At 39.7% G+C, this 22,491-nt stretch overlaps 1 protein-coding gene and 1 long non-coding RNA gene across 17 annotated transcripts in view; one reads left to right on the top strand and one right to left on the bottom strand.

Annotated features, from left to right (window-relative positions):
• Positions 1-2,520, bottom strand: part of SNAP91 (synaptosome associated protein 91) — a 139,880-nt gene extending 137,360 nt beyond the window's left edge. For 6 of the 16 annotated variants that reach the window (XM_077903205.1, XM_077903209.1, XM_077903213.1 and 3 more), the window contains exons 1-2: positions 1,522-1,719; positions 1,008-1,167 (exon numbers count right to left, since the gene is read on the bottom strand). In XM_077903205.1, the coding sequence (XP_077759331.1) occupies positions 1,008-1,137 (130 nt within the window). In that variant the 5' untranslated portion in view covers positions 1,138-1,167; positions 1,522-1,719. Of the gene's footprint in view, positions 1-1,007; positions 1,168-1,521; positions 1,721-1,945; positions 2,102-2,139; positions 2,260-2,365 lie in introns of those variants that run through there. The other 10 variants (XM_077903198.1, XM_077903212.1, XM_077903204.1 and 7 more) reach the window with 6 other exon arrangements.
• Positions 2,521-10,704: 8,184 nt separating this feature from the next.
• Positions 10,705-22,491, top strand: part of LOC144317188 (uncharacterized) — a 74,558-nt gene continuing 62,771 nt past the window's right edge. Inside the window, exon 1 of the long non-coding RNA XR_013383120.1 lies at positions 10,705-10,821. This is a non-coding gene — a long non-coding RNA (uncharacterized LOC144317188). The remainder of the gene's footprint in view (positions 10,822-22,491) is intronic.

Here is a 22,491-nt window from a genome sequence, read left to right as displayed (position 1 = left end):
GTGCTAACCAGGCCAAAAAAAGACTGCATAGCAGCTATGGAACATACTCTGATGTAGCCTTCCCTATAAAGAACCTCACTACCTAAAGCCAGGGAAAGCCTTTCTCTAAGTCCCTATTTCTCCTTCAACAACAAAATATTTACTATGTTCATCAAATGCTAAATTTACATCAGAAATACATAGATTCCAAACTGGAATAAAGCCCTTTTCCATCAAATAACCAATAAAAAGAAAAAGCATCATGAATGAAATATTTTCTTGTAAAAGTGCACCATCTCGAATGCTGAGAAAGCACATCCATTTTGTGACCACAGCATAGTCACTCTGCCCAGCAGTTTCTGAGAAAGGGACAAAGAAGTGTGCCAGGATGTGTAAAATGAAATCGCCATGATCTCTGAAGTCCCATTTCCTCACTCAATAGCTTGAATTTATTTTAGTTTGTTGTGGTTACGTACAACATACACTCACACACCCACACTCACACATGAAATCTCAGCAGCCACACTGAAAAAGAAAACACTATTTTAAAACTATCCAAAAATGCATTTGGAAAACTAGGGTGACAAGTTTGACCTTTTATGATTTCATCTTTCTCATTCTTTTTTTTTTTGGGGGGGGGGCAGGGGTGTATGACTGTATAACCTCTAATTTCCTGTAACGTGGACAAAGGGGTGGGGTGAGGAGCAAAAAAAAAAAAAAAAAAAAAAAAGTGAGAAGTGCCTAATCCAGAATGTACATGTTCTCAGTATTTTATAATATTAACACATATTTTTTTTTTCTTCCACCAAGACCTTAGAGGTCAACAGGAGAAAAAAAAAATGGCTCATACACAAGGTTTCAGGGTTGACCCCAGGCAACACCTCCACGTCTGGAGATTTCGAGCTCAGGGGCAGCCCAGCTGGGAGTTCTGCAAGCTGCAGCATTATCGACAGCAAGCCCAGGCCGCACGCCGGCATCCAGGGCGCCTCTGCCGTGCGCATGTCCCACTTATATAAAAAGATGCTTACAGTCCAGGTGCTTTTTCTTGGGGCCCATCACTTCATGAGTGGTGGCTTTGCAGACCGCTCTCGCAACAGCGGAGCCTGTCACGCTGTACTGAGCGGCGGCGATCCGATCCGTGAGCGTTTGGCCCGACATCTTCTCCGGCCACGTCTATCACCTCCTCTTCTGCGGGGAAAGAAGGGGAGATGGTCCTGCTTTACACCCGCAGACCCTGCCCTGCGAGGACCCCGGCCTTGCCTCCTCCAGCCGCACGGCGGCTCCCTTCTCCTCCGTCCCCGCCCTGGCACCACCTCCAGGAGCCGGGGCGCGCCAAGCCCCGCCGGCGGGACGCGATCTGGGGGGTCTCCCGCAAGAGCAGATCCGTCAGGGCCCCAGGCTCGAGACACCGTCCCGGAGGTCCCACGCGCCCAGCCGCCCCCGCCCCCGCCGCACCCCCCGGGCAGTCGGCACTTCGCTCGCAACCCGATCCCCGCGGTGCGTCGGGGTTATTCCCCGGGCGCCGCGCCCCCCGGTGCCCACCTCTCGCGGGCCCGCCGCCGCGGGGTAGGATCGGACGCCCGAGCCCCGAGCGTCTCCCTCGTCCTCCTCCTCGCGCTGCTGCGGCAGTGGGCTCGTCCTCCCTCGGGCGCGGTGGAGATTAGCCTAGCATTGCGCCATATTCTGCCCTCGCCTCCCCTTCCTGCCTCGCCGCCGCCGAGGCCCTCCGCCCGAGTCCCCTCCCCGCGCCCCCGATCCCCGCCGCAGGGGCCGCCCCGGGGGCTCTGCGGAGGCGCCTCGCCCTTCCCGGGGCTGACAGCCCGGCCCAGCCCCCCGCCCGCACCCGAGCGCGCCGCGGAGCTGTCACCGGCCGCTGCCCTTCTCGGCGCCCTAGGATTATCCTCCCCGGATCCGCGCGCTGCCCCGGCGCGGGGGAGGGGGCCGAGCCGCGGCCCCGGGTACTCACCCCGCCCCAGGAGCGGCGCCTCCCGCCGCAGGATGCGCGGACCCGGCCGCCCAAGGAAGCCGCGCCGGGTGGGTGTGTGCGGCCGCGCGCGGACCCGGTGCCCCGGGGCGAGATGCCTCCAGCCCCAGCCCGGCCCCCCCGCCCGCAGCTCCGGGGTCCCCGCGCCCGCCGCTCGTGAGCGCAGGAGCCTGTACCCGCCCGCCGCCGCCGCCGCCGCCGCCGCCTCCGCCAGCGCTGCCGCGTCCCTCTAGCGATCCGCGCCGCGTTCCCATCCCCGCCCCCACCTCAGCTGTGGCTGCTCCAACGAGTCAGGTGACGGCGGCGGACTAACCCGGGCGAGCTCTCCGCCGAGCGCCTCGCGGCCCCCTCCCAGCTACTCACCCGCGCCCCCCCCCCCCGCCCCGGGGACCGCCGGCTTACAGGCAAGGGGGCGCCGCGCGCGAGCATCCCCGGCCGGCGCGAGACGAGAAGGAGGAGGCGGGCTGGCAGGGAGGCCGACGCCCACCAGCCAACCCTCCGCCGGCGAGACCCGCACCCGGCACGCAGTGCGTGCGCGCGCACCCAGCACACCTGCCCGGCTGCTGCGGGCTCCGTGCAGGGCGGCGGGGGCGTGGGAGCTCGGCTGCCCGGGCTCGCGGGGGCCGCGGGGAAGGGCCCGGCAAAGCGCAGCCCTCGCTCCTCGACGTTCTGTCTCTGACTCGGAGGCAGCGGCGGCCGGGAAGGGCAGGGCGATCTAAACGTCAGACCCCTCGGGCCAACCTCGCCGTTACCTGTGCCTCCGCCTCGAGGCCTTGGAGCTCCTCTACTTGTTTCAGTTACGCTTGGAAGCCGGGGTGGGCAGGTAATTCCAGCCACTTTGATCTTAAATGGATGCAGAGGTCGGCCGCAAGCGCGAATAATGAACAAAGCCATCAATCAGTCAAGGCCCAGATTATATTCACAGTGATTATTTGGGTGTGTAGGGAAAGCTCTTTGTGTCTTTGAAAAGTAACGTCTACCAATTAAATATAATGTTTGAATGTCTTGGGTATATTTCAGTTGCATACATGAATTTCTAAACAGGGTTAATAGTTTCACGTGTTCACCTTTTCGAAGACTTACTTCTTGTAATCTTGAAAAACTTTGACATTCTCAGAGTAGAATCAAGATCAGAACTTAAACTGTGAATTTTCTTGACATTCTTTTCTCTGGCTACAGGTGGCCTCTATTGGACCTTAAGGGCTTAAAATGTCTGCCTATAGGTATCAAGGTTTTGTGGTGTACTGCTTTTACCTGTTAGAGTGTTCGTTATGAAGTCATGATTTTCTAACTTTGGGGACTGATTCTAGCATTAATTAAAAGTGGGCTGAGTAAAGAAAGATAGCTTAAGACCACCATTCCTCGGTTTCAGATACTGTTCTTACCGTGATCTAGCAGTAGAAAACCTAGATATTTATCTAAGTCAAATAAAGAGACATTTCCATTTTTAAAAAATGCACCCAAATTTGAATGGCCCCAAATTGAAAGAAACCCAACTGCTCTTCTGCTGGCAAGGGGTAAACAAAATGTGGTCTGTCCACACAATGGAATGCTACTAAGGAATAACAAAGAACAAACTAACAACAGTGGATGAAAATGCATTATGCTAAATCAAAGAAGCCCACACACCGAATGCTACATGTTGTGATCCCATTTATATAATATTTTGAAAAAAGGATAAACTATAGAGTAAGAAAGCATATCAGATGTCAGGAGTGGAGGGAAGAGACTGACCACAAAGGGACAGAAGGTAACTTGTTGGAGTGATGCAAATGTTCTACATCATAACAGTGATGATTACACAACCCCATATATTCTCAGAACTTATCAATTTCTACACTTAAAATTGGTGAATTTTATTGTATGTAAATTATATCTTAATAAATCTGATAAAAAGAGCTCCATTGGCAATATTAACATCATACAAAGTAGACTTCAGAGTAAGGAATATTAGTAGGGATAAAGAGGCACATTTCATAATGATAAAACTTCATCAAGCATATGTAACAATCCTACATGTTTATATACCCAGGAACAGAGCTTCAAAATAAGCTAAAAAAAAAAAAAAAAAAAAAAAAAACCTAAGAGCTTTAAAAGGGGAAATAGACGCATCTACAATTATATTTGAGGATTTCAACATTCCTAGTAATTGACAGAACAGGTAGATAGAAAATCAGTAGAGTATGGATGGCTTGAAATAACCATATAAACATTTGACCTAATTGACATTTATAAAGAACTCCACCCAACAACGGTAGGATATATTCTTTTCAAGAACATATGGAACATTCACCAGGATAGACTACAGTCTGGGCCACAAAGCTAGTCTCATAAACTTAAAAGAATTACAGTCATGCAAACTATATTCTCTTACTACTGTGGAAATCAACTAAAAATAAATAACAGATACCTGTGAATCCCTAAATATTTGATAACTGAACAACACATTCTAAATAATCCATGGGCCTAACTTTCCCATGGGAAAATTTACTTTGGAAGTGAATGATAATGAAAACGCAACATATCAAAATTTGTAGGATGCAGATAAAGAAGTGATTAGAAGGAAATTTAGAGGATGCAAATGCTTGTAGTCAGAATGTAGAAAGACCTAAAAGTAACTATGTAAGTTTCAATCTTAAAAAGCTAGAAAAAGAACAAATGAAATTCAGCATGAGGAGAAAGAAGGAAAAAATAAAAATAAGAGTAAAAATCAGTGAACAAACAAATAAATAATAGATAAATCAATGAAACCAAGAGCTGTTAAAAAAAAAAAAGAAATTGATCAAGGACAATATTATTAGCCAGACTAATCAAAGAAAGAAGGAGATGACATAAATTTTCAATGATAGGAATGAAAGGCAGAATAGATCCCACAGACATTAAGAGGATAAGAGAACATTATGAACAGCATTATGCAGATAAGTTAGACAATTTTCATGAAATAAGGAAATAGTGTAGAATAGTGATTCTCCAGCAGTCCAAAAGTAATGCCATGTCACATATATTGCTATTAGTTAAGAGGTTTGGAGCAAGTAACATGTTTCTAGTAATGGTCAAAATAATATAGTCTGTGAGTAATTTCTTTTCAAAATTAAATTGGAGTAGATTCATGGTCAATCCTATAATAGTGTGAAATTACATGTAGTTATTTAAGTACAGCACTGTGAAGTATGGGAAGCCATAGTCTGTCTCTGATGTACGACGCATGTTGCTGGTGCTATGCACGGGAGGGTATTCCATTCATGGACATCCTTCTGTCATGGGTAGTTGTAGAAAAATATTTGAAAATCTGCAAACTATAAAAGCGTCACATACAAATTAGTAAATTATGTAAAGTGTAGAACCAACTTTTGAAATGTTTTGGAAGAAGGTCTTATTGAGCTTTGAAAACAATAGAATATTTTCAGTGTCAAAGATTAAGAAATGCCAGGTTCTTGGGGCACCTCGGTAGCTCAGTTGATTAAGCAGTCAACTCTTGATTTTGGCTCAGGTCATGATCTTATGTCCTGGGATTGAGCTCCACATCAGGCTCCATGCCTAGCAGGTAGTCAGCTTAAGGATTCTCTTTCTCCCTCTCCTTTTCTCTCTCCCCACTTGTATGTGCGCTCTCTCTCTCTCTCTCAAATAAATAAAATAATTCTTAAAAAGAAAAAAGAAATGCCAGGTTCTTCTATCTAGGAAAACCTAGAAATACAACCTTAAATGTTGTATATGAAATTGAAAGAAAGAAAATTGATCAAAAGATAGAAATGCATTGAGAGGAAGAAAAATGATTCCTTATCAGTGTATTCCTTTTGAAGGCCCAGGAACACAATAAATGGCATCCAATAAATTTTAGTGAAGAATGGGCTAAAATTCTTGGCGCCTGGGTGGCTCAGTTCGTAAAGCATCTGACCCTTGATTTTGGCCCAGGTTGTGAAACTGAGCCCTGCATCGAGCTCTGTGCTAGGCATGAAGCCTGCTTAAGACTCTCTCTCTCTTCTTCTCCCTCTGCCCTTCTGGCCACATTTGCACTTGCATTCTCTCTCTCTCTCTCTCTCTCTCAAAAAAACCCTTAAATTTTAAAATAAACAAACAAATAAATTCCATGGCAACCAGCATATTTGTAGGAACATGTACATTTTATATATATAATAATGAAAATAATTTGGTATCTTCATTTTGCTTCCCTGTTCTGTTTTAAATCTAATATGGCCATTCTGGTTTCCTAATATTCTGGTTACTGATAACAAATCTTGTCTTAAATAATTGTTTATCTCTCACACAGTTTTGTGAATTAACAGGGCTCTGCTGGGTGGTTTTCCTTTGAAGTCCTTCATTTGGTTGCCATCAGATGACAGCCAGGGCTGTAATCATTGGAAGTCTCTACTGGACCTCTCAAGATAACTTACTTATTCATTCACATGTCTGGCAGTTGATGCTGGCTGCTCACTGAGCTCAGCTGAGGTTTGGACCAAAACACCCATATAGGGCATCTCTATGTGACTTGGCTCCTCATATGAGAGTCCAGGGATGTCACATTTATTACATAGTGGCTGGCTTCTAAGAGAGAACATCCCAAGGTGGAATGTTCCAAAATACCTTGGTAGAAGTTTAAGGTTTCTTATGACCTAAGTCCAAGGTCCTACAGCATCAGTTCTGTTATATTCTTTCAGCTGAAACCTTGCTGAAAGCAAGTCACAGAGACAGCCCAGATTTAGAGAGAGGAGACTATTAAAGGGAAGTTCATTGGGAGACTAACTGTCATAGTGATATACAAAAGTAAACATTTGTGAAGAACCTGTAAAGAGCAACCTGTTCTCTCAGAAGTTTGAGGTTAAGTGATTCACTTAATATTCATTGAGAACTACTGAAAAATAATTGGAAATTGATTTAGAAAATGACTTGGGCATACATTAAGATAACATAATGAATTATTTACTCTAGTTTGAATATTCTCTTCCATATCAGGTAAACTACTCACCCCTTAAGACCTCATATCAAGTTATATCATGACCTGCAAATCTTCCCCAAATTGTCTATGTTAGCCTCCTTTTTACAGATGAGGAACTTTAAGACTAGAGAATTTAAGTGACTTCCTCTGTCACACTGAAGTAATGGCACAACCAGTCCTAAACTATAGTTGCCAAATTTCTAATCCAGTATTCTTTGCACTGAACCTATTGCTTCTAATAAAGATATAATAGTGTTATGCTAGACTGTCATTTCATTATATTAATTTGTCCCTTAGTCAGAAAAGTCCTTGTTAAAATGTGTGCGCTGGAAAGTATGGTAGCTAATATCTTAGGTTATGGAATTGGACAAGCCCTGGTTTCAGTTCCTAGCATTCGCTCTTACTAGCTGTGTGACTTTGGGCAAATTCTGCAGCCTTTAAGGCTGAGTTTCTTCATATACAAAATGGGCACAATTATAGTATCTACATTGAAGGATTGTTATTATCAGCAAATGTGATAATGACATATACAGCCAATAACACAGTGTGTGGCACACAATGAAAGCCCAATAAGTGTGATTAATAGTACTCAGTGAGTAGTTGTTAATGGAGTAATTGATGTTATTATTTTGTTAATTTATGGTTATATTATATTTTTATTATCTTATTTGGAACTATGATCCAAGTTTTTACAGTTCTCTGATATATTACTCTACTAATATCATTTCTAAAGTGAGAAAATAAACTAATAATTTACCTAGCTCCTGAGACGTAAACCCAGATAACTTCAAATGTCATCATGGGTTGGACTGAGTTCCTACTCTTCCCAGAAAAATAGAGTAGAAAATATATGCATATACAAATAATCATTATGCAATAATCCTATAACAAACAGCCATTCCTTCTGTCTTTTTTCCCAATCTAGAGAGATAATGTCAAGGAAATTTTTGGGAGTGAGAAGAATTTTCTCTGAGAAATAAGAGGATTAATCAGAAAAGTGTGTCTGGCGAAGGAAGTTTTCACAAATAAACTAACTTAAAAGCATGTGAGGGCTGAGCCAGTGTGCCACACCTTAGAAAACCTAAGATTTCCTCTCACGATCTTATTTTCTCCTCTATTTTTGTTTGTATTTGTCTACAGCTCACTTTACATTCTGGGCTGCTTAGGGTGAGTGACTTGGGCTCCATCTGATAATCCATTGCATTAGTGTATAGAAGGCCATGCATTTGTCTCTGTAAAGCTCTGGGGGCACAGCAGTGTGCTGAGTGAAGACCTGGTCTCACACTCATCAAATTGTGTAACTGGAACATATGCATTACTGGCTGGTTTTAAAAGTTCTCTTGCAAAAATCATTACTTAGATCAACTATAATCATAATTATATAATTATCAACTATAATTATATCAGTCAACCATTTCTGTGTCTCCAGTAAAGACAACATTAAAGAGAAATGGAAAGTTTAGGCTATTTGATGTTCAGTATAACCAGATGAGAATGAATGGCTGTGTTACTGTTTAAACTAATTTTCACTGGAATAAGGAAGACCTTACGCTTTTTAGAGAATAATCCATTGAATGATACTGTTTTTCTACTTGCCTTGAGTATTCTTCTTTGTCCAACGACTTAGACTTTAGCCATTTGAGAGTCATTATAATGGACAGAACATTGTCATGGGAGGCTTAGCAAATTAGAGAACTCTACATATATAGTTTGTTCTAATAGTTATGTTAGCCTCGTCCTAGAATGTTCCCAAATTAACCCTCAAATAAAAGTGTAATGAAACAAAATATATAATTTCCTTTTTTAAAGAAATGTTAGTTTGGAGAACCAAATTATCAGCACAGCATCACATTTTCATAAAAAAAAAGATTTTATTTATTTATTTACTTTTTTAGAAAAAGAGCAAAAGCAGAGGGGGGCAGGGGCAGAAGGAGTGGAGAAAAATCTCAAGCAGATTCCCTGCTGAGTGCAGGGCCTGATGCAGGGCACCATCTCACCACCCAGAGATCATGACCTGAGCTAACGCGAGAGTCAAACGCTTCACTGATTGAGCCACGAGGCACCCCCACATTTTCACTTTTAATTAGGAAGTAGGTAAAAAAAAATACTAGAGTGCCAATTATTTCCTATGGAGAAACTAAAGATGAGTGGATTGTTGCAATTCTCCAAATTTATGGCCATTATTGACTTGATCAATGGAAAACTTCCCCTTAAATTTTTGTTTTTGACCTAAAACTGGTTTAAATTCTACTGTCATTGTGAATGATTTTAGATGTAGTCATAAAAAACAAAACACAGGAAATTCTCTGGCATCATCACTCATCACTTACAGACTTGGATGCTTGTTATGTCTCTGTATTGATGTTTCTAAATGGGCATTATAAAAGATGAGCATTTGGTTTAATGACACCTGAATCAGTGTCAGTGGTGCAGCTCTTATATCTGTTAGATATGAAGAGACAGCCAATTTGTTATTGTCACGGACTTTATTATTCTACAACCCCTGTCAACTTCACTCAGGATTTTGCTGTTAAAAAAGAATGAACATTAAGAAAATCCTAAAACTTCCATTTTGAGGGCAAAAGCAATGAAATATGAGTCAAATGAATAAGTCAATAAACTTAGTATTTATGCAGCATTGTTTCCTAGGAGCATAAAAATATTTATTAATAGACCATAAAATTTTGAAGATGTATACATTTCATTACATACTAGAGATATACATACTGCTTGTATCTTTGAAGTTTTGTTGGGGATTTTAGCCCTTGGCCTGGTGATATCCAGTGAGGGACATTATCTGGCAGCTGCATGGTTTACTGCTGGGTGCTGTCCTTTGCACTTGGAGATGTTATTGATTATCATTACCACATGGTCCCTATTAGGGAGCCATAGTCCATTCTGAACTGTGTATATAAATATTGTTGATTGATTTCCAACTATAGTAATGGTTGGTGTGGCTGCTTCCATTTGAGACCTGCCTCAGATATACAATCTCTTTCTCATAAACCCTTGATGGTAATTATATCTGCCCAAGCACATCATCTTTCAAGGTTTATCATCCCCCAGCAGCCTACAGCCTTGCCACTTACCAGGCATCAGTAAGTCCTTAACATATCTCCTGTTCTTTCTCTAGTTGCAGTTGTTTGAGCTTCTGCTAGCAATCATGGAGGCATTTCTTTTTTTTTTTTAATTTTTATTTATTTATGATAGTCACAGAGAGAGAGAGAGGGGCAGAGACACAGGCAGAGGGAGAAGCAGGCTCCATGCACCGGGAGCCTGACATGGGATTCGATCCCGGGTCTCCAGGATCGCGCCCTGGGCCAAAGGCAGGCACCAAACCACTGCGCCACCCAGGGATCCCCGTGGAGGCATTTCTGTATCCTCATTCTCATTTGCTTCACTTCCTATAGCTGTGTGTATAAGGAATCACCTTAATGATACAAGTCTGTCTACAGTCAAGGAACTCATTGCTCAAGAGTCTCGGTTACCACTTTGTTCTCCATTGTGGCCATCTCAAATCCTGATGTGACATTATGTGTCATTATGATAGATGATTTTAATTGTTACTGTCATCTGGGAGTTTAGACAGTTACCTCTGAAGCTGGATACCTCGCCAGTTTTAAACTTTACCAGCTTCATCTCAGCCTCCTCAATTTAGAAAGCCAAGTCACCTATCATCAAACAATAATACTGTGGCTTCCAGCCCCACAGAATAGATGTGAGGTCCTGATTGTGATAAGGCTACCTCGCAGAGGCTTGTGTGAAATCAGGTCAGTAAAGATGTGCTCATTCCAAATTTCTTTCTACATGGAAACTTCAAGAAGAACAGCACCTCGCAGGATTATTTGAGAAATAAAAGAACACGAATGACCTTCATGATGCTGAAGGATATCCTGGGCTGATGGAATGAAAGATTTTCTTACAGGTGTGGGAGAATGTTCTGGTACAATCTATGTCTATTTTTATTAACTACAAGCAAGTTTATGTAGAATATATTGTTTAACTGTTGCTGAAAGCATGTATTCTGATGTCTTATTCAGGCTGCTTCAGCTACAGAAAGTTTAAAAAAATAGGATAAGGACCTGATCCCATGTTGGGGTTCAAAACACAGGTGCATAAGCCCAAATTGCACATACTAGGCTAACAATGTGCCAGAAAATGCTAGGTATCTGTTATCCATGGTGAGCCAAGGACTAAGCAGGCAGTACCCAGATAAGTGTTCTGTGAGGGAGCAGAGCCCAGTGAAGGGTAGAGTAGGCCAAGGGTAGAGGCAGGATTCTTTTTTTTTTTTTTTTTTTAGAGGCAGGATTCTAACATTGGTAGGAGAGCTGGTAAGAGAAATATAGGAAAGGGATTAAATGCATTCTTAAATACTACCTGGCGTGATTCAGACTTGGAATAGCACTGATTTTGCAAATATGAACAAAGTAGCCCAATTTCTAAAAATGGGTACAGGGGCAAGACATCAAGCTCAGCAAAAACTCTGCCCTGTTTTAGTCTTACTATCTTGCACTGTGTGGTTTCATGTATAAGTTATCTTCAAATGGTTTAGAAGGCAGACTATTAATAATACGTGAACATGTTTCCTCATACAATTGAAATATTATAATTACTTTTTGGTGTCTATGTTTGGCTTAATATATCTATGTACATTCAATACAAAGAAGATTTTCAATAATAATCTCACCTTCTTGCCTTCAACCTTATTTACAGCCAAAATAATTTTTTAAACTGGAGCTAATTTGAGATGCATTCTTTTCATAAAAATCTTTCATTTTCATTCTTTTCATAAAAAGACATATTTGTCTTTTTCTACCTATTTAACTCTTTTCACGTTTTTACAGCTAATTTCCAGACTATGCAATTGTCCCATGTAACTTCTTAAAATCTTTGTCTCTCCTCAATAAAAATAAATAAATGTTTGGCCAGTGAGCTAACAAATGAATGGACCAATAACTAACACAGTGCCTAAAATGTAGTAGATGCTCAACAAATGAGTTTAATAAATGAATGAATGGGAAATTATGAGTAATGACATTGACAAAAAGAATGGATTTTTCAGAAAAATTTTAATTTGTGAAATAATCCAGGAAACTCTAAGGGTCCTTCTGATTAGATGAGGTCAGACACACAGGGAAATTCAAGGCAGGCTGCCTGGCACTTTGTACAAATCAACTGGCTTTTCTCCAAGGAATTCTAAACATTGCCACAAGCTGTAACTTGCCAACTGCTTATTAGTCCTTAAAACACCTTCAAGTAAGGTTACAATTATTCAAAAGTAAATGTTCAAAGGGTTAATCTCTGCTATGTTGTGAAAAAGCTATAATTTTGTCAGCATAACAGTAAATTTTCATAGAAATATGCAACACCTTTGTAAAATAGCTAAGCTGTCTCTATGACTCATGATTCCTGACCCAAGTTTCATAATCTTTTCTTCTTAAAACCTGTTCAATTTTTAAAAACCAACTAAAAATGTTTTTTCATAAACTCGAATAAGCAGATGATGAATTTCTGCTGCAGCAGCAATTTTCATGTTTAAGATTTAAATTATAATATATGCTTTGCCTACAGACCACATAGTTAGGAAACTGTGTTTTTAAACCGAGTGTGTTCAGTCATAAACACTGATAGATAAACCATCTTACAACATAGCTTTAAATAATAATGTGATGTGCTTTAAGTCAACAAATATTTGTTGAAAGCTCATCTGCCAAGTACTTCCTAGGGGAAAAAGAAATCATTGTGGATCTTATACTCTAGTAAGAGAAGACAGGCAATAAACTAATAAGTAAATAAATTGTCTAAAATGTTAAAAGGTTCCAGTGCTACAGGAAAAAAGATGAGTAAGCAAGATCTGGGAACTGGTATGGGATGAATGGTCATGTAATCTTAGGGTGGTCAAAAGTGGAAAGTTCGTGGACAAAGGGCATTTGGGTAAAGACTTGAAGAAGGTAAATGACCCACTGGTATACAATACATTGATAATTACTCTTGTAAATGTCCTTTTGAACAGCCCTCATTATGTTTATATATTTATATGGATGATGTCATTCCCTTGCCTAAACCTTCAATTGACTTCCTATTGCTTTAGGATAATGTATCTCTTTAGGATGTTTTATGACTTCTGTGATCTCACCCCTGCCTCAACCTCAGTCCCTGCCTCTTTCTCTTTTTGCTTAGTCTGCTTCAGACATGCTGGATTTATTTTAATTCCTTCTCAAGTACCAGTGGCTTGCCCATTTTCAAGCCTTCCAACAGGCATTTCTCTCAGCATGTAACAATTCCCTGGACTTTTTTTTTTTTTTAGCTGACTAACTTCCCAACATCCCACTTACCAAAGTATCTATCCCGTATTCTTAGATTCTTGTTGCACTGCAGTTTTGCCTTTTACAATCACAAGTAAATAATTTTTTGCAAACCAAATGCCTTTCCTGATATCCTGTAATGTGCTAGACTCTATCCTAAATGTTGCATATATAGTAAGTAAGTAGATCTGGCCCTGCTCTGTTACACTTGCAGCCTAGTTTGAGCTAGTTAACTAGAATTTATTTGGAAGTTTCTGAACACTATTAAATCTTTGAAGTGAGTCTTATCAAACACTATGCATGTAGGATAGAAGTACAGACCATAAAGTGATATTCCAATTCTTCAAAATGAAATGAATGAGGAGATGTCTATTTGGTTATCTGGCATATGACATTTCTCAACTCTTGAAAAAAATCCTGTTTAGAAGCAGATGATGACACTCATGAGCCAATAAGCCATTTTGTCAAAAGTATAATTGCACAAAATATATTTTTCATAGAACTGTTAATCAGAGGATTGTATAGTAGGCAATGGATTCTACAACTAAAATAATCAGATAGATGAAGCTCTTACAGTGGAAAAAGCCATCTATTTAAGAGTAAAGCATTCATCTACTTAAAAGGCATTCTAAGTGGATTTCATAGTAGCCCAAAATAATATGCATTTATTATTCTAATCTGAAGAACATGACAGTCACTTCAGGTAACTTGTTCTTGAATAAGCAATAAGGTCAGTGCCTTAAAAAAGGAATAACAGAAGAGGGGAAGCAACTAGAGAGAAGCCAAATGTCCAGTTTGGGATGTATATTTATATATCCAACACCTGCTACTGTGGAATTCTAAAGATCTCATTCTGTGCGTTGTTACGCTATTAGAAACCATTTTATCAAGTGTGCATTTGAATTGTTGGTGTATTAGATAATATTCTTTCATCCACTAGCTTTTAACATTCTAAGCTTCCCATGAGTGTGAGGTGTCACAAATTCTGATGTATGAACACACTGTAATTCTGCTAGCACACAACAAAAGGGCACATTTGTTTTACCCAGCTATTAGTATTGCCACAGGGTAAAATTTACTCACCACTACATTGTGGGAATTTAACATTTTCCACTGCACTCCTTACTCTGTAATACATATAAATGGAATCATTAATGCTTTCTAAAGTGTCCACAAATAACTTTTTGACAATGTTTTCATTTTATTTCTTTGCTTGATGCCTACATTAAAATAAAATTATGACAATTTTGATTAACGCCACAATGAAACCGACTCTAGCAAAGTATACAAAGGTGTTAATTGCCCACTTACAAGCATTACTAAATTGAACTCTAATGGTTTGACTACCGAGTTAGTTGTATATTTTGCTAGTTTACTTTTACAATACAATACGTGATACAGGAAAACACACAAACGATATAGCACTTGACAATTAAAACTGAGAGAGTACATTTTGAACATGTTACTCTTGATGACATATTAAAGTAAAAGGATACCTTTCATACCAGCAAACAGTTGTTCACTTGGTCCTGCTAGTGAATTAGTGAAGAAAAACAACAACAACAACAACAGCACTGCGTTTAAGAAACTAAAATCCTCACTAGCTTTCTCATTTTAAACTTTCTAGTAGGGATCCCTGGGTGGCGCAGCGGTTTGGCGCCTGCCTTTGGCCCAGGGCGCGATCCTGGAGACCCGGGATCGAATCCCACGTCGGGCTCCCGGTGCATGGAGCCTGCTTCTCCCTCTGCCTGTGTCTCTGCCCCTCTCTCTCTCTCTCTCTCTCTCTCATGAATAAATAAATAAAATATTTAAAAAAAAATTACTTTGCAATACAAAATAGTGTCTGAGGCCGAATTGAATTCTGTAAGGGATGACACCACTGATCTGCTAGTTAAATGTACCTGGAACTTTGTGCTTCCAGTTTCACTTGATATCACTTTTAAAGAGGTCAATGAAATGATGGAGTGGAAACGGTGAGGGTCTTTCATAGGAAGACAGAAGCCACCTGGGATCTATTTTTATAAACAACTGAAATCAGTTGTTGTGAAAGCAGCAAAACCATTTTTTTACAAAAAGGAAAGGACTCCCTGGTATTCTTCTCAAAATAATTCCTACTATTTCTTGATGCCTCTAAAGAAATAATCTACCTACTTACGATACTTAGTGGAAAGCTATTTTTATGCAAATCTAGTGATCAAGAAACAGCTGATGAATTAAAAAAAATAATGGTCAATTCTACCTTGTGAAGTATTTATGGCTCTGAGAAAATTTATCAGACTTAGAGGAACCTCAGGGAAACTATAAAACTAGGGACCTTAGTAAGTAGATAGCCCTACTTCTGAAGCCTACAGGGACTGTTAGGATGAAATGAAGATCAATAGCCATTTAGGGATATCCCATAACTTTACAGCTTCCAAATAAATACAGAAGAGAAATACAGTTAAGGTAAAACAATGAAACATATATATCACAAAATCCCTGGGGATATTTTTTCCTTTCTCAATGCAAATAAATTGTTTTATCAGGCACATTTGTGTAAACAATCTACCTGGATTTCAGGAAGACATTTTCCAAAATCTCTTATGACAACATAATGGATGGGAGAGAGAAGAGTGGGTTAGGTTACAAGACACCTGTATAGATTTGTACATGCTCAAGTGAGACAGGAGACTCTGGGTATGTGTAAGGGATCTTACATTTGACAATAATTTTGAGCCAGCAAATTGGATGAAAACACTAGAGCCATTTTTATCAAGTTTTAGATGATAAATTTGCTAATGTGAATATATTGAGAAAGGGAATTCATATTTGGAAGAATGCCAAAAGGTAGATTAATTGGTCAAAATTAATGAAATTGAACTTTAAAGAAAGTGCATGACCACTTGCCTTCCAATCCCACGGTCTCTTACAGTTTGACAAATTTCTAAACTTTAAGAGAACAGAACATGAAGAAAAAGACCAATAGATCTTCTCAATGCAGCAATGCAGGCTGGAATCTCTGCGTGGGGCAGTGGCCAATGGGAACTACCAGGAAGTGGCAGAGGATGCAAAGCTGGGGGTTTAAGCAGCTGTCTACCTGTGCTGTGCCTCAGAGGAAGGGTTCTGCATTAACTAAGGGATACCATGATCTCTGTGGGTGTAAACAGCAGTTTAAGATTATGACACTCAAAAGGGGAGGTAAGCTCAGGATCAGAAGAAACCTTTTCTTGTCACTAAGGGTTCCGTCTTATAGTTGGGGCAAGGCAGTAGGAGTTTCTCAGTGGAGCCTACGGTCTGCCTAGGAGCATCCAAGAGGTCTGACTGAGGTGAGCAGGAAGTCTGGCTGAAAGAGTGGCATAATCCCCAGCAGTGGAGGCTGGAAAAGCTGTGCAGAAAGTTAGTCCTATAGATAAGTGAATGTCAGTCCTAACAGGGAAAATAAATTACGTTCTGGAAACAAAAGCAAAATCTCCACAATCAGGATTGCATGTGGGGAGAGGGAGGGAAGGAGTCAGTGGGTAAGAGGATGTCTGGGGCCCACTTTGGAGTATTTCTTACTCTGAAGTCTCTAGAGTCATATCCTGGGTCGGCCACTTACTAGTGGACAAACTATTTAATTTCTCTGCACCTCTGATAGTAGCAGTCTCAAAGGTTTTTTGCAATGATTAAATGAACTAATGTTTATAAAGCACTTAGAACAATACCTGAAAAATAATCAATGCTGCATAACTATCTGCTAAATAAAAATAAATTAAATGAACATTTGGATTGATGAGAGAAATACAAAAGGCCTATCTCAGCATATAAATGGGCAAAGAACCTAGTCAATCATACAACAGGTGATTCAATGATTGAGTAAGCATGGAAAAATACTCAGTATTTTTTTTAAAGATTTTATTTATTTATTCATGATAGTCACACAGAGAGAGACAGAGAGGTAGAGACACAGGCAGAGGGAGAAGCAGGCTCCATGCAGGGAGCCCAACGCGCCAAAGGCAGGCGCCAAACCGCTGCGCCACCCAGGGATCCCTAATAATAACCAATGAAATACATCTTTAAAAAATAACAAGATACCACTATTTTAAAAATAACGAGATACCATTGTAGACACGATGGAATGGGTATCTTCCTCTATTATGTCATAAAACACTAACTCTTCAATTTAGGTACACTTGTAGGTACCAGAGCTAGAAAAATGAAGACCTCAGACTTGCCTTGAAAACCTTAGTCACAGTCTAGGTGAGAGACAGATGTGTAGACAATGATTATGAAACAATGTGGTGAATTGTGTATCTTACTCATGCTTACTGAAGATCTCTCACCCATGGTGCATGTACAAGAGGCTAACCAGGACACAGGACAGGCAGGCAGAGGTTATTACTCCTGCTAGGAGGAAATGACCCTGGAAAGGTAATCTGAGGCCAATTTATTTTTTTTTAAATTTTTTAAATTAATTAATTTATTTATGATAGTCACAGAGAGAGAGAGAGAGAGAGAGAGAGAGAGGCAGAGACACAGGCAGAGGGAGAAGCAGGCTCCATGCACCGGGAGCCAGGATCCCTGAGGCCAATTTATAACAGATACTCACACAGCATTGCTAGGGAATTCCCTGTAAACTAGACAAGGACAATAATAGCTCTCTATTTTCCAACAGTAAGAAGTTAAACTCAGGGGGCAGCTGGGTGACTCAGTTGAGCATCTGACTCTTGATTTTGGCTCAGGTTATGATCTCAGGGTCATGGGATCCAGCCCCTTATGGGGCTCTGCACTCAGCAGGGAGTCTGCTTGAGATTTTTTTTTTTTTAAAGAACTTTTTTTTAAAATTTTTATTTATTTATGATAGGCACACAGTGAGAGAGAGAGGGAGGCAGAGACACAGGCAGAGGGAGAAGCAGGCTCCATGCACCGGGAGCCTGACGTGGGATTCGATCCCGGGTCTCCAGGATTGCGCCCTGGGCCAAAGGCAGGCGCTAAACCGCTGCGCCACTCAGGGATCCCTGCTTGAGATTTTCTCCCTCTCCCTTGCCCTCTCCTTCTGCCCCTTCCCCTGTTCTCTCTTGCTCTAAAATAAATAAGTAAAATCTTTAAAAAAAAAAAAAAAGAAGTTAAACTCAATATCCAGAATATCCTTTGAGTAATCTGAGAGGAACAAAGATATCTTCAAATGCTCATTCCTGGAGAGTTAGAGAAAACTAGTAGAAGCATCTCCTTCCAGTTTGACAATAGTAATGTAGATTCATAGAGGGATTCATCCAACCTTATAATTCTGGGAGTTAATTCTATTTTTTTTTTTTTTAATTTTTATTTATTTATGATAGTCACAGAGAGAGAGAGAGAGGCAGAGACATAGGCAGAGGGAGAAGCAGGCTCCATGCACCAGGAGCCTGATGTGGGATTCGATCCTGGGTCTCCAGGATCGCGCCCTGGGCCAAAGGCAGGCGCCAAACCGCTGCGCCACCCAGGGATCCCCTGGGAGTTAATTCTAATGAAATAAATAGAATTATTTATAATAATAAAAACTAGAAATGCTTAATGGAACTGTGGCATATCAACTTCATGAAAAATTTGTAGAAAACTTTAAAAAGATGAAAATTTTGGAATCCATTTAGAAATATGGAAATATGCTTATGACATAATGTAAAATGAAATAATTCAAGATAGATCTATGATGTAATTACTATTATGCATATAAGAAAGACTTAGGGAAAAATTTAACGAGTTTACTTGACATGCTTACATTGGTGAAATTGTGGCTATTTAAGCATTTTCCAATTCTTTTTTATTAATTTTAATACAAAAGAAAATAAAAATTTCTTCATATAGGGCCAAAAAGATAACTATTGGATTGAAGAGACTGTACTGACAATATATCAGATAAAAAAGCCCAGAGAGTTGAATAAACTGTAAATTCAAAATAAAACAACAATTTGATATTACTCCTCAAAGAGCAAATCCCATATTAGGAGTAAAAATACAATGGGCAGCCCTGGTGGCTCAGCAGTTTAGCACCACCTTCAGCCCAGGGTGTGATCCTGCCGACCAAGGATCGTGTCCCACTTTGGGCTCCCTGCATGGAGCCTGTTTCTCTCTCTACCTGTGTCTCTGCCTCTCTCTCTCTCTCTGATGAATAAATAAGTAAAATCTTAAAAAAAAAAAAAAGTAAAAACACAAGAAGAGGATTTATAACAGGAAAGTGATAGCCTCTGTCAGTTGTCATTGATCAGACTGTATCTGAAACTTGTTTGTTCTGGAAGCCACATTTATTAAGATGGATATAGGCAAGTTAGAGTACATTTACATAAGAAAGGATGAGGGAATGGAATTGCAAAATGTGCCAATGTTTAATTCGGAAACGAAAAGGCAACATGGGTAGATAGCATATTTATATTAAAAAATATTAAGGGCTGTCTTGGAGAAGACAGACTAGATTTTTCTGTGGACAGATCCAGGAGTCCCTATCAGTGAATATTGTGGAAAAACAGATCTAAATTTATAGAATTAACTATAATTTATAATGCACGTTAGTACTACTCAAAGCAAAATGGTCTGTCATGGAAGATGATGAAATCCTTGGAATCGACTGGTTTAGCTTGCTGATATGATCTGTGGGGATATTACATAGGAGGTGAGAGTTTGGACTGATGTCTTTTAACACCTAGCCCAATCTTGAAAGTCAATAACTCAAATTGCGGTCTCAAGAAATCCAAAACTTGGCATGCTTTCGAACCTGCAGAACCTACTTGTTACTTCTCTTTCGTATCATGCTTATGATTGACTGGGCTGCTATGCTTAGGAATGAGAAAGGGCTGGGCGAGGTGTTAGAATGACAGCTAAAATGAAGAAAGTTGCTCTTTAAGGATGAAAAGGGGAAGCTTGAAAAACGTGTTACTATCAAATCCTGTAGTAATAAAAAGTTGGATGAAAAGCTGAAAGCTTGTGTTATGGTCACTATTCCAGTAACTGACATTTTGCAATGAGGAATGGTTTTATTAAATTTCATTCCACTAAAAATTAAATCCATTTAAATCCTCAGAAGGAATGTTGAAGGAACATTACAGAACCTGGAGAAATAGTTATCGGCTCACATAATTTCTGGTCTTTGAGAATGAAAGACATACTTCAGACATATTTTAAAGTGAACTTTTTTATTCTTGCGAAGATGGTTTCTGAACTAGGAGTTTTCTGTGACTATTAAAGACCTAGTTTCAAAAATTTCCAAAATTATAGCATATTTATTGCTTCCTATGTCATCGATTTTCATAGGATAGCACTCACGTCCTTGGAGTAATAGTATAAACAGAGATATTCAGATATTTTTATAATCCTTCAAGTCTTTTTGCTTTAATTGAATGATCTGTGGCAAACTACAAGGATATAGGAATGTTATGCCAAAGGAATGTTCTGAATCACTGGTTTGTCTTCTCATGACCCTTGAAGTGTTGCACAGCATAAGCAGCAAAAAACAATGAACATTGTGGAGTTCCTTCTTATCATAACTTACTTTAATCTGTTGGGTATTAAGATTTTGTTTTAATAGGGGATTTTAAGTATAATTGCTGTTATCTATTTTTGAAGTTCCTAAGAAGTATCTATAAATACCGGATTTAGTTCTTTAATTAGGGTAATGGGGTGCTGTAGTAAACTAGTTTAATTAAAAATGCTTGATTGAAATTATTTTATCTTGTGGCAAATTGATTTTGTGACCCTAGAGCAGATGACCCATGTAGCATACATTTCATTTCAAGACAATTTGGCTTTATCCTTCCTGTCTAATGAGATTTTGTTTTGTTTTATTTTAAAGATTTTATTTATTCATTCATGACAGACACAGATAGAGAGAGAGAGAGGCAGAGACACAAGCAGAGGGAGAAGCAGGCTCCATGCAGGGAGCCTGACGCGGGACTCGATCTGGGGTCTCCAGGATTACACCCTGGGCTGAAGGTGGTGCTAAACCACTGGGCCACCAGGGCTGCCCTTGTTTTGCTTTATTTTGGTTTGGTTTTTTTTTGTCATTGGGAATTTTGTAGATCTTGAAGCTTTGATTCGGTTAAAACTTTAGGATCTTTGATAGAAAAGATTATATAAATATATGCATATATGTATGTATATATATCACATATAGGTGTATGTTATTTGTCATTTCAAGAAATAGTTCAGAAATTATTCCCTCTTGTAAACATTTTTTTTCTCAAAACAGGTTATTTATATTTTAAATCTAATTTTCTTTAGTGATTGCTAGGCCAAATGACATTTCTTTTAAGGATAGCAGACATAAGTAAATTAGAATGAAAGGAGTTAATTAGGTTCAAGCATATAACATGCTGGTACCCAAAAAACATTTGAAAGTTCCCATTGCTAAATAAACACATAGTCAAATATAAATGGTTAATATGAACATTATGGCATATTTATTTATTAGATTGTTATTGTCCCTCCCTCACTGGCTAGATAATTAGCACTCGGAACAAATACTTCATAATCGACAAAATGCAAGGTAAAGGAAGTAGAGCCCAACAATTATAAGATTCCTTTCACCAGAGATTTATAAACAGGTGCCCTTAGTATACACAAATACACACAAACACACCCACACATGCCTTCTATCAACAACTGCTAGTGCTCTACCCTATAGACCAATTCTGGTTTTGGCTGACAGCCATGTGTTTCTGGCCTTGAGCCTTGACATTGTCCTTTAAAAAGGAAACAGATGACTGTAGGAAATTAGTCCAAGAAGATGTAGGTCTAAATGATCAGAATAGCCAGTAATCCAAGGGAGACAAATGCACTCATGTCCTTATAGAGCCTGAAGCACTGCCCATGGAATTCTTTGATAGTAAGAAACAAATAAAGAGTGGCATTAATTGATAGAGGAGACCTTGTAGGGACTAAGGAGAAGTATCACATCAAGTCTGAATGTTCCTGCATCCTGGCTATATTCAAGGAATTTTAAATTAGTAATATTTATCCAGAGCCCTGTTTTGAGAAATATGAATTTAACTACTACAAAAGGCTTTAGAGTATGAACATTTATTAGGAGATAGAAAAGAGAACCTGATTAAATGGAAATCCACATAGTCTATGTTTCTGGTTGGGAAGTCTAAATAGGATATCAATTCTTCCCAAATTAACTTAAACTTTTAACATATCTGAACACAATCTCAGTGACATATAGAGGAATTTATATCAATATTAATATAGATAAAGAGAAAAAATCAAGAACATAAATCACAAACTTGTAGGTACTTAACCAAATTGCCATGAAATATGTAAAACAAAAGTTAAAAAAATAAGCAAATTTGACACATTTGCAA

The sequence above is a fragment of the Canis aureus genome, chromosome 7 (genome assembly GCF_053574225.1).
Source record: "Canis aureus isolate CA01 chromosome 7, VMU_Caureus_v.1.0, whole genome shotgun sequence".
NCBI lineage: Eukaryota > Metazoa > Chordata > Mammalia > Carnivora > Canidae > Canis > Canis aureus.
The sequence above is the reverse complement of the archived record's forward strand: the minus strand, read 5'-3'. Positions and strand labels throughout refer to the sequence as shown.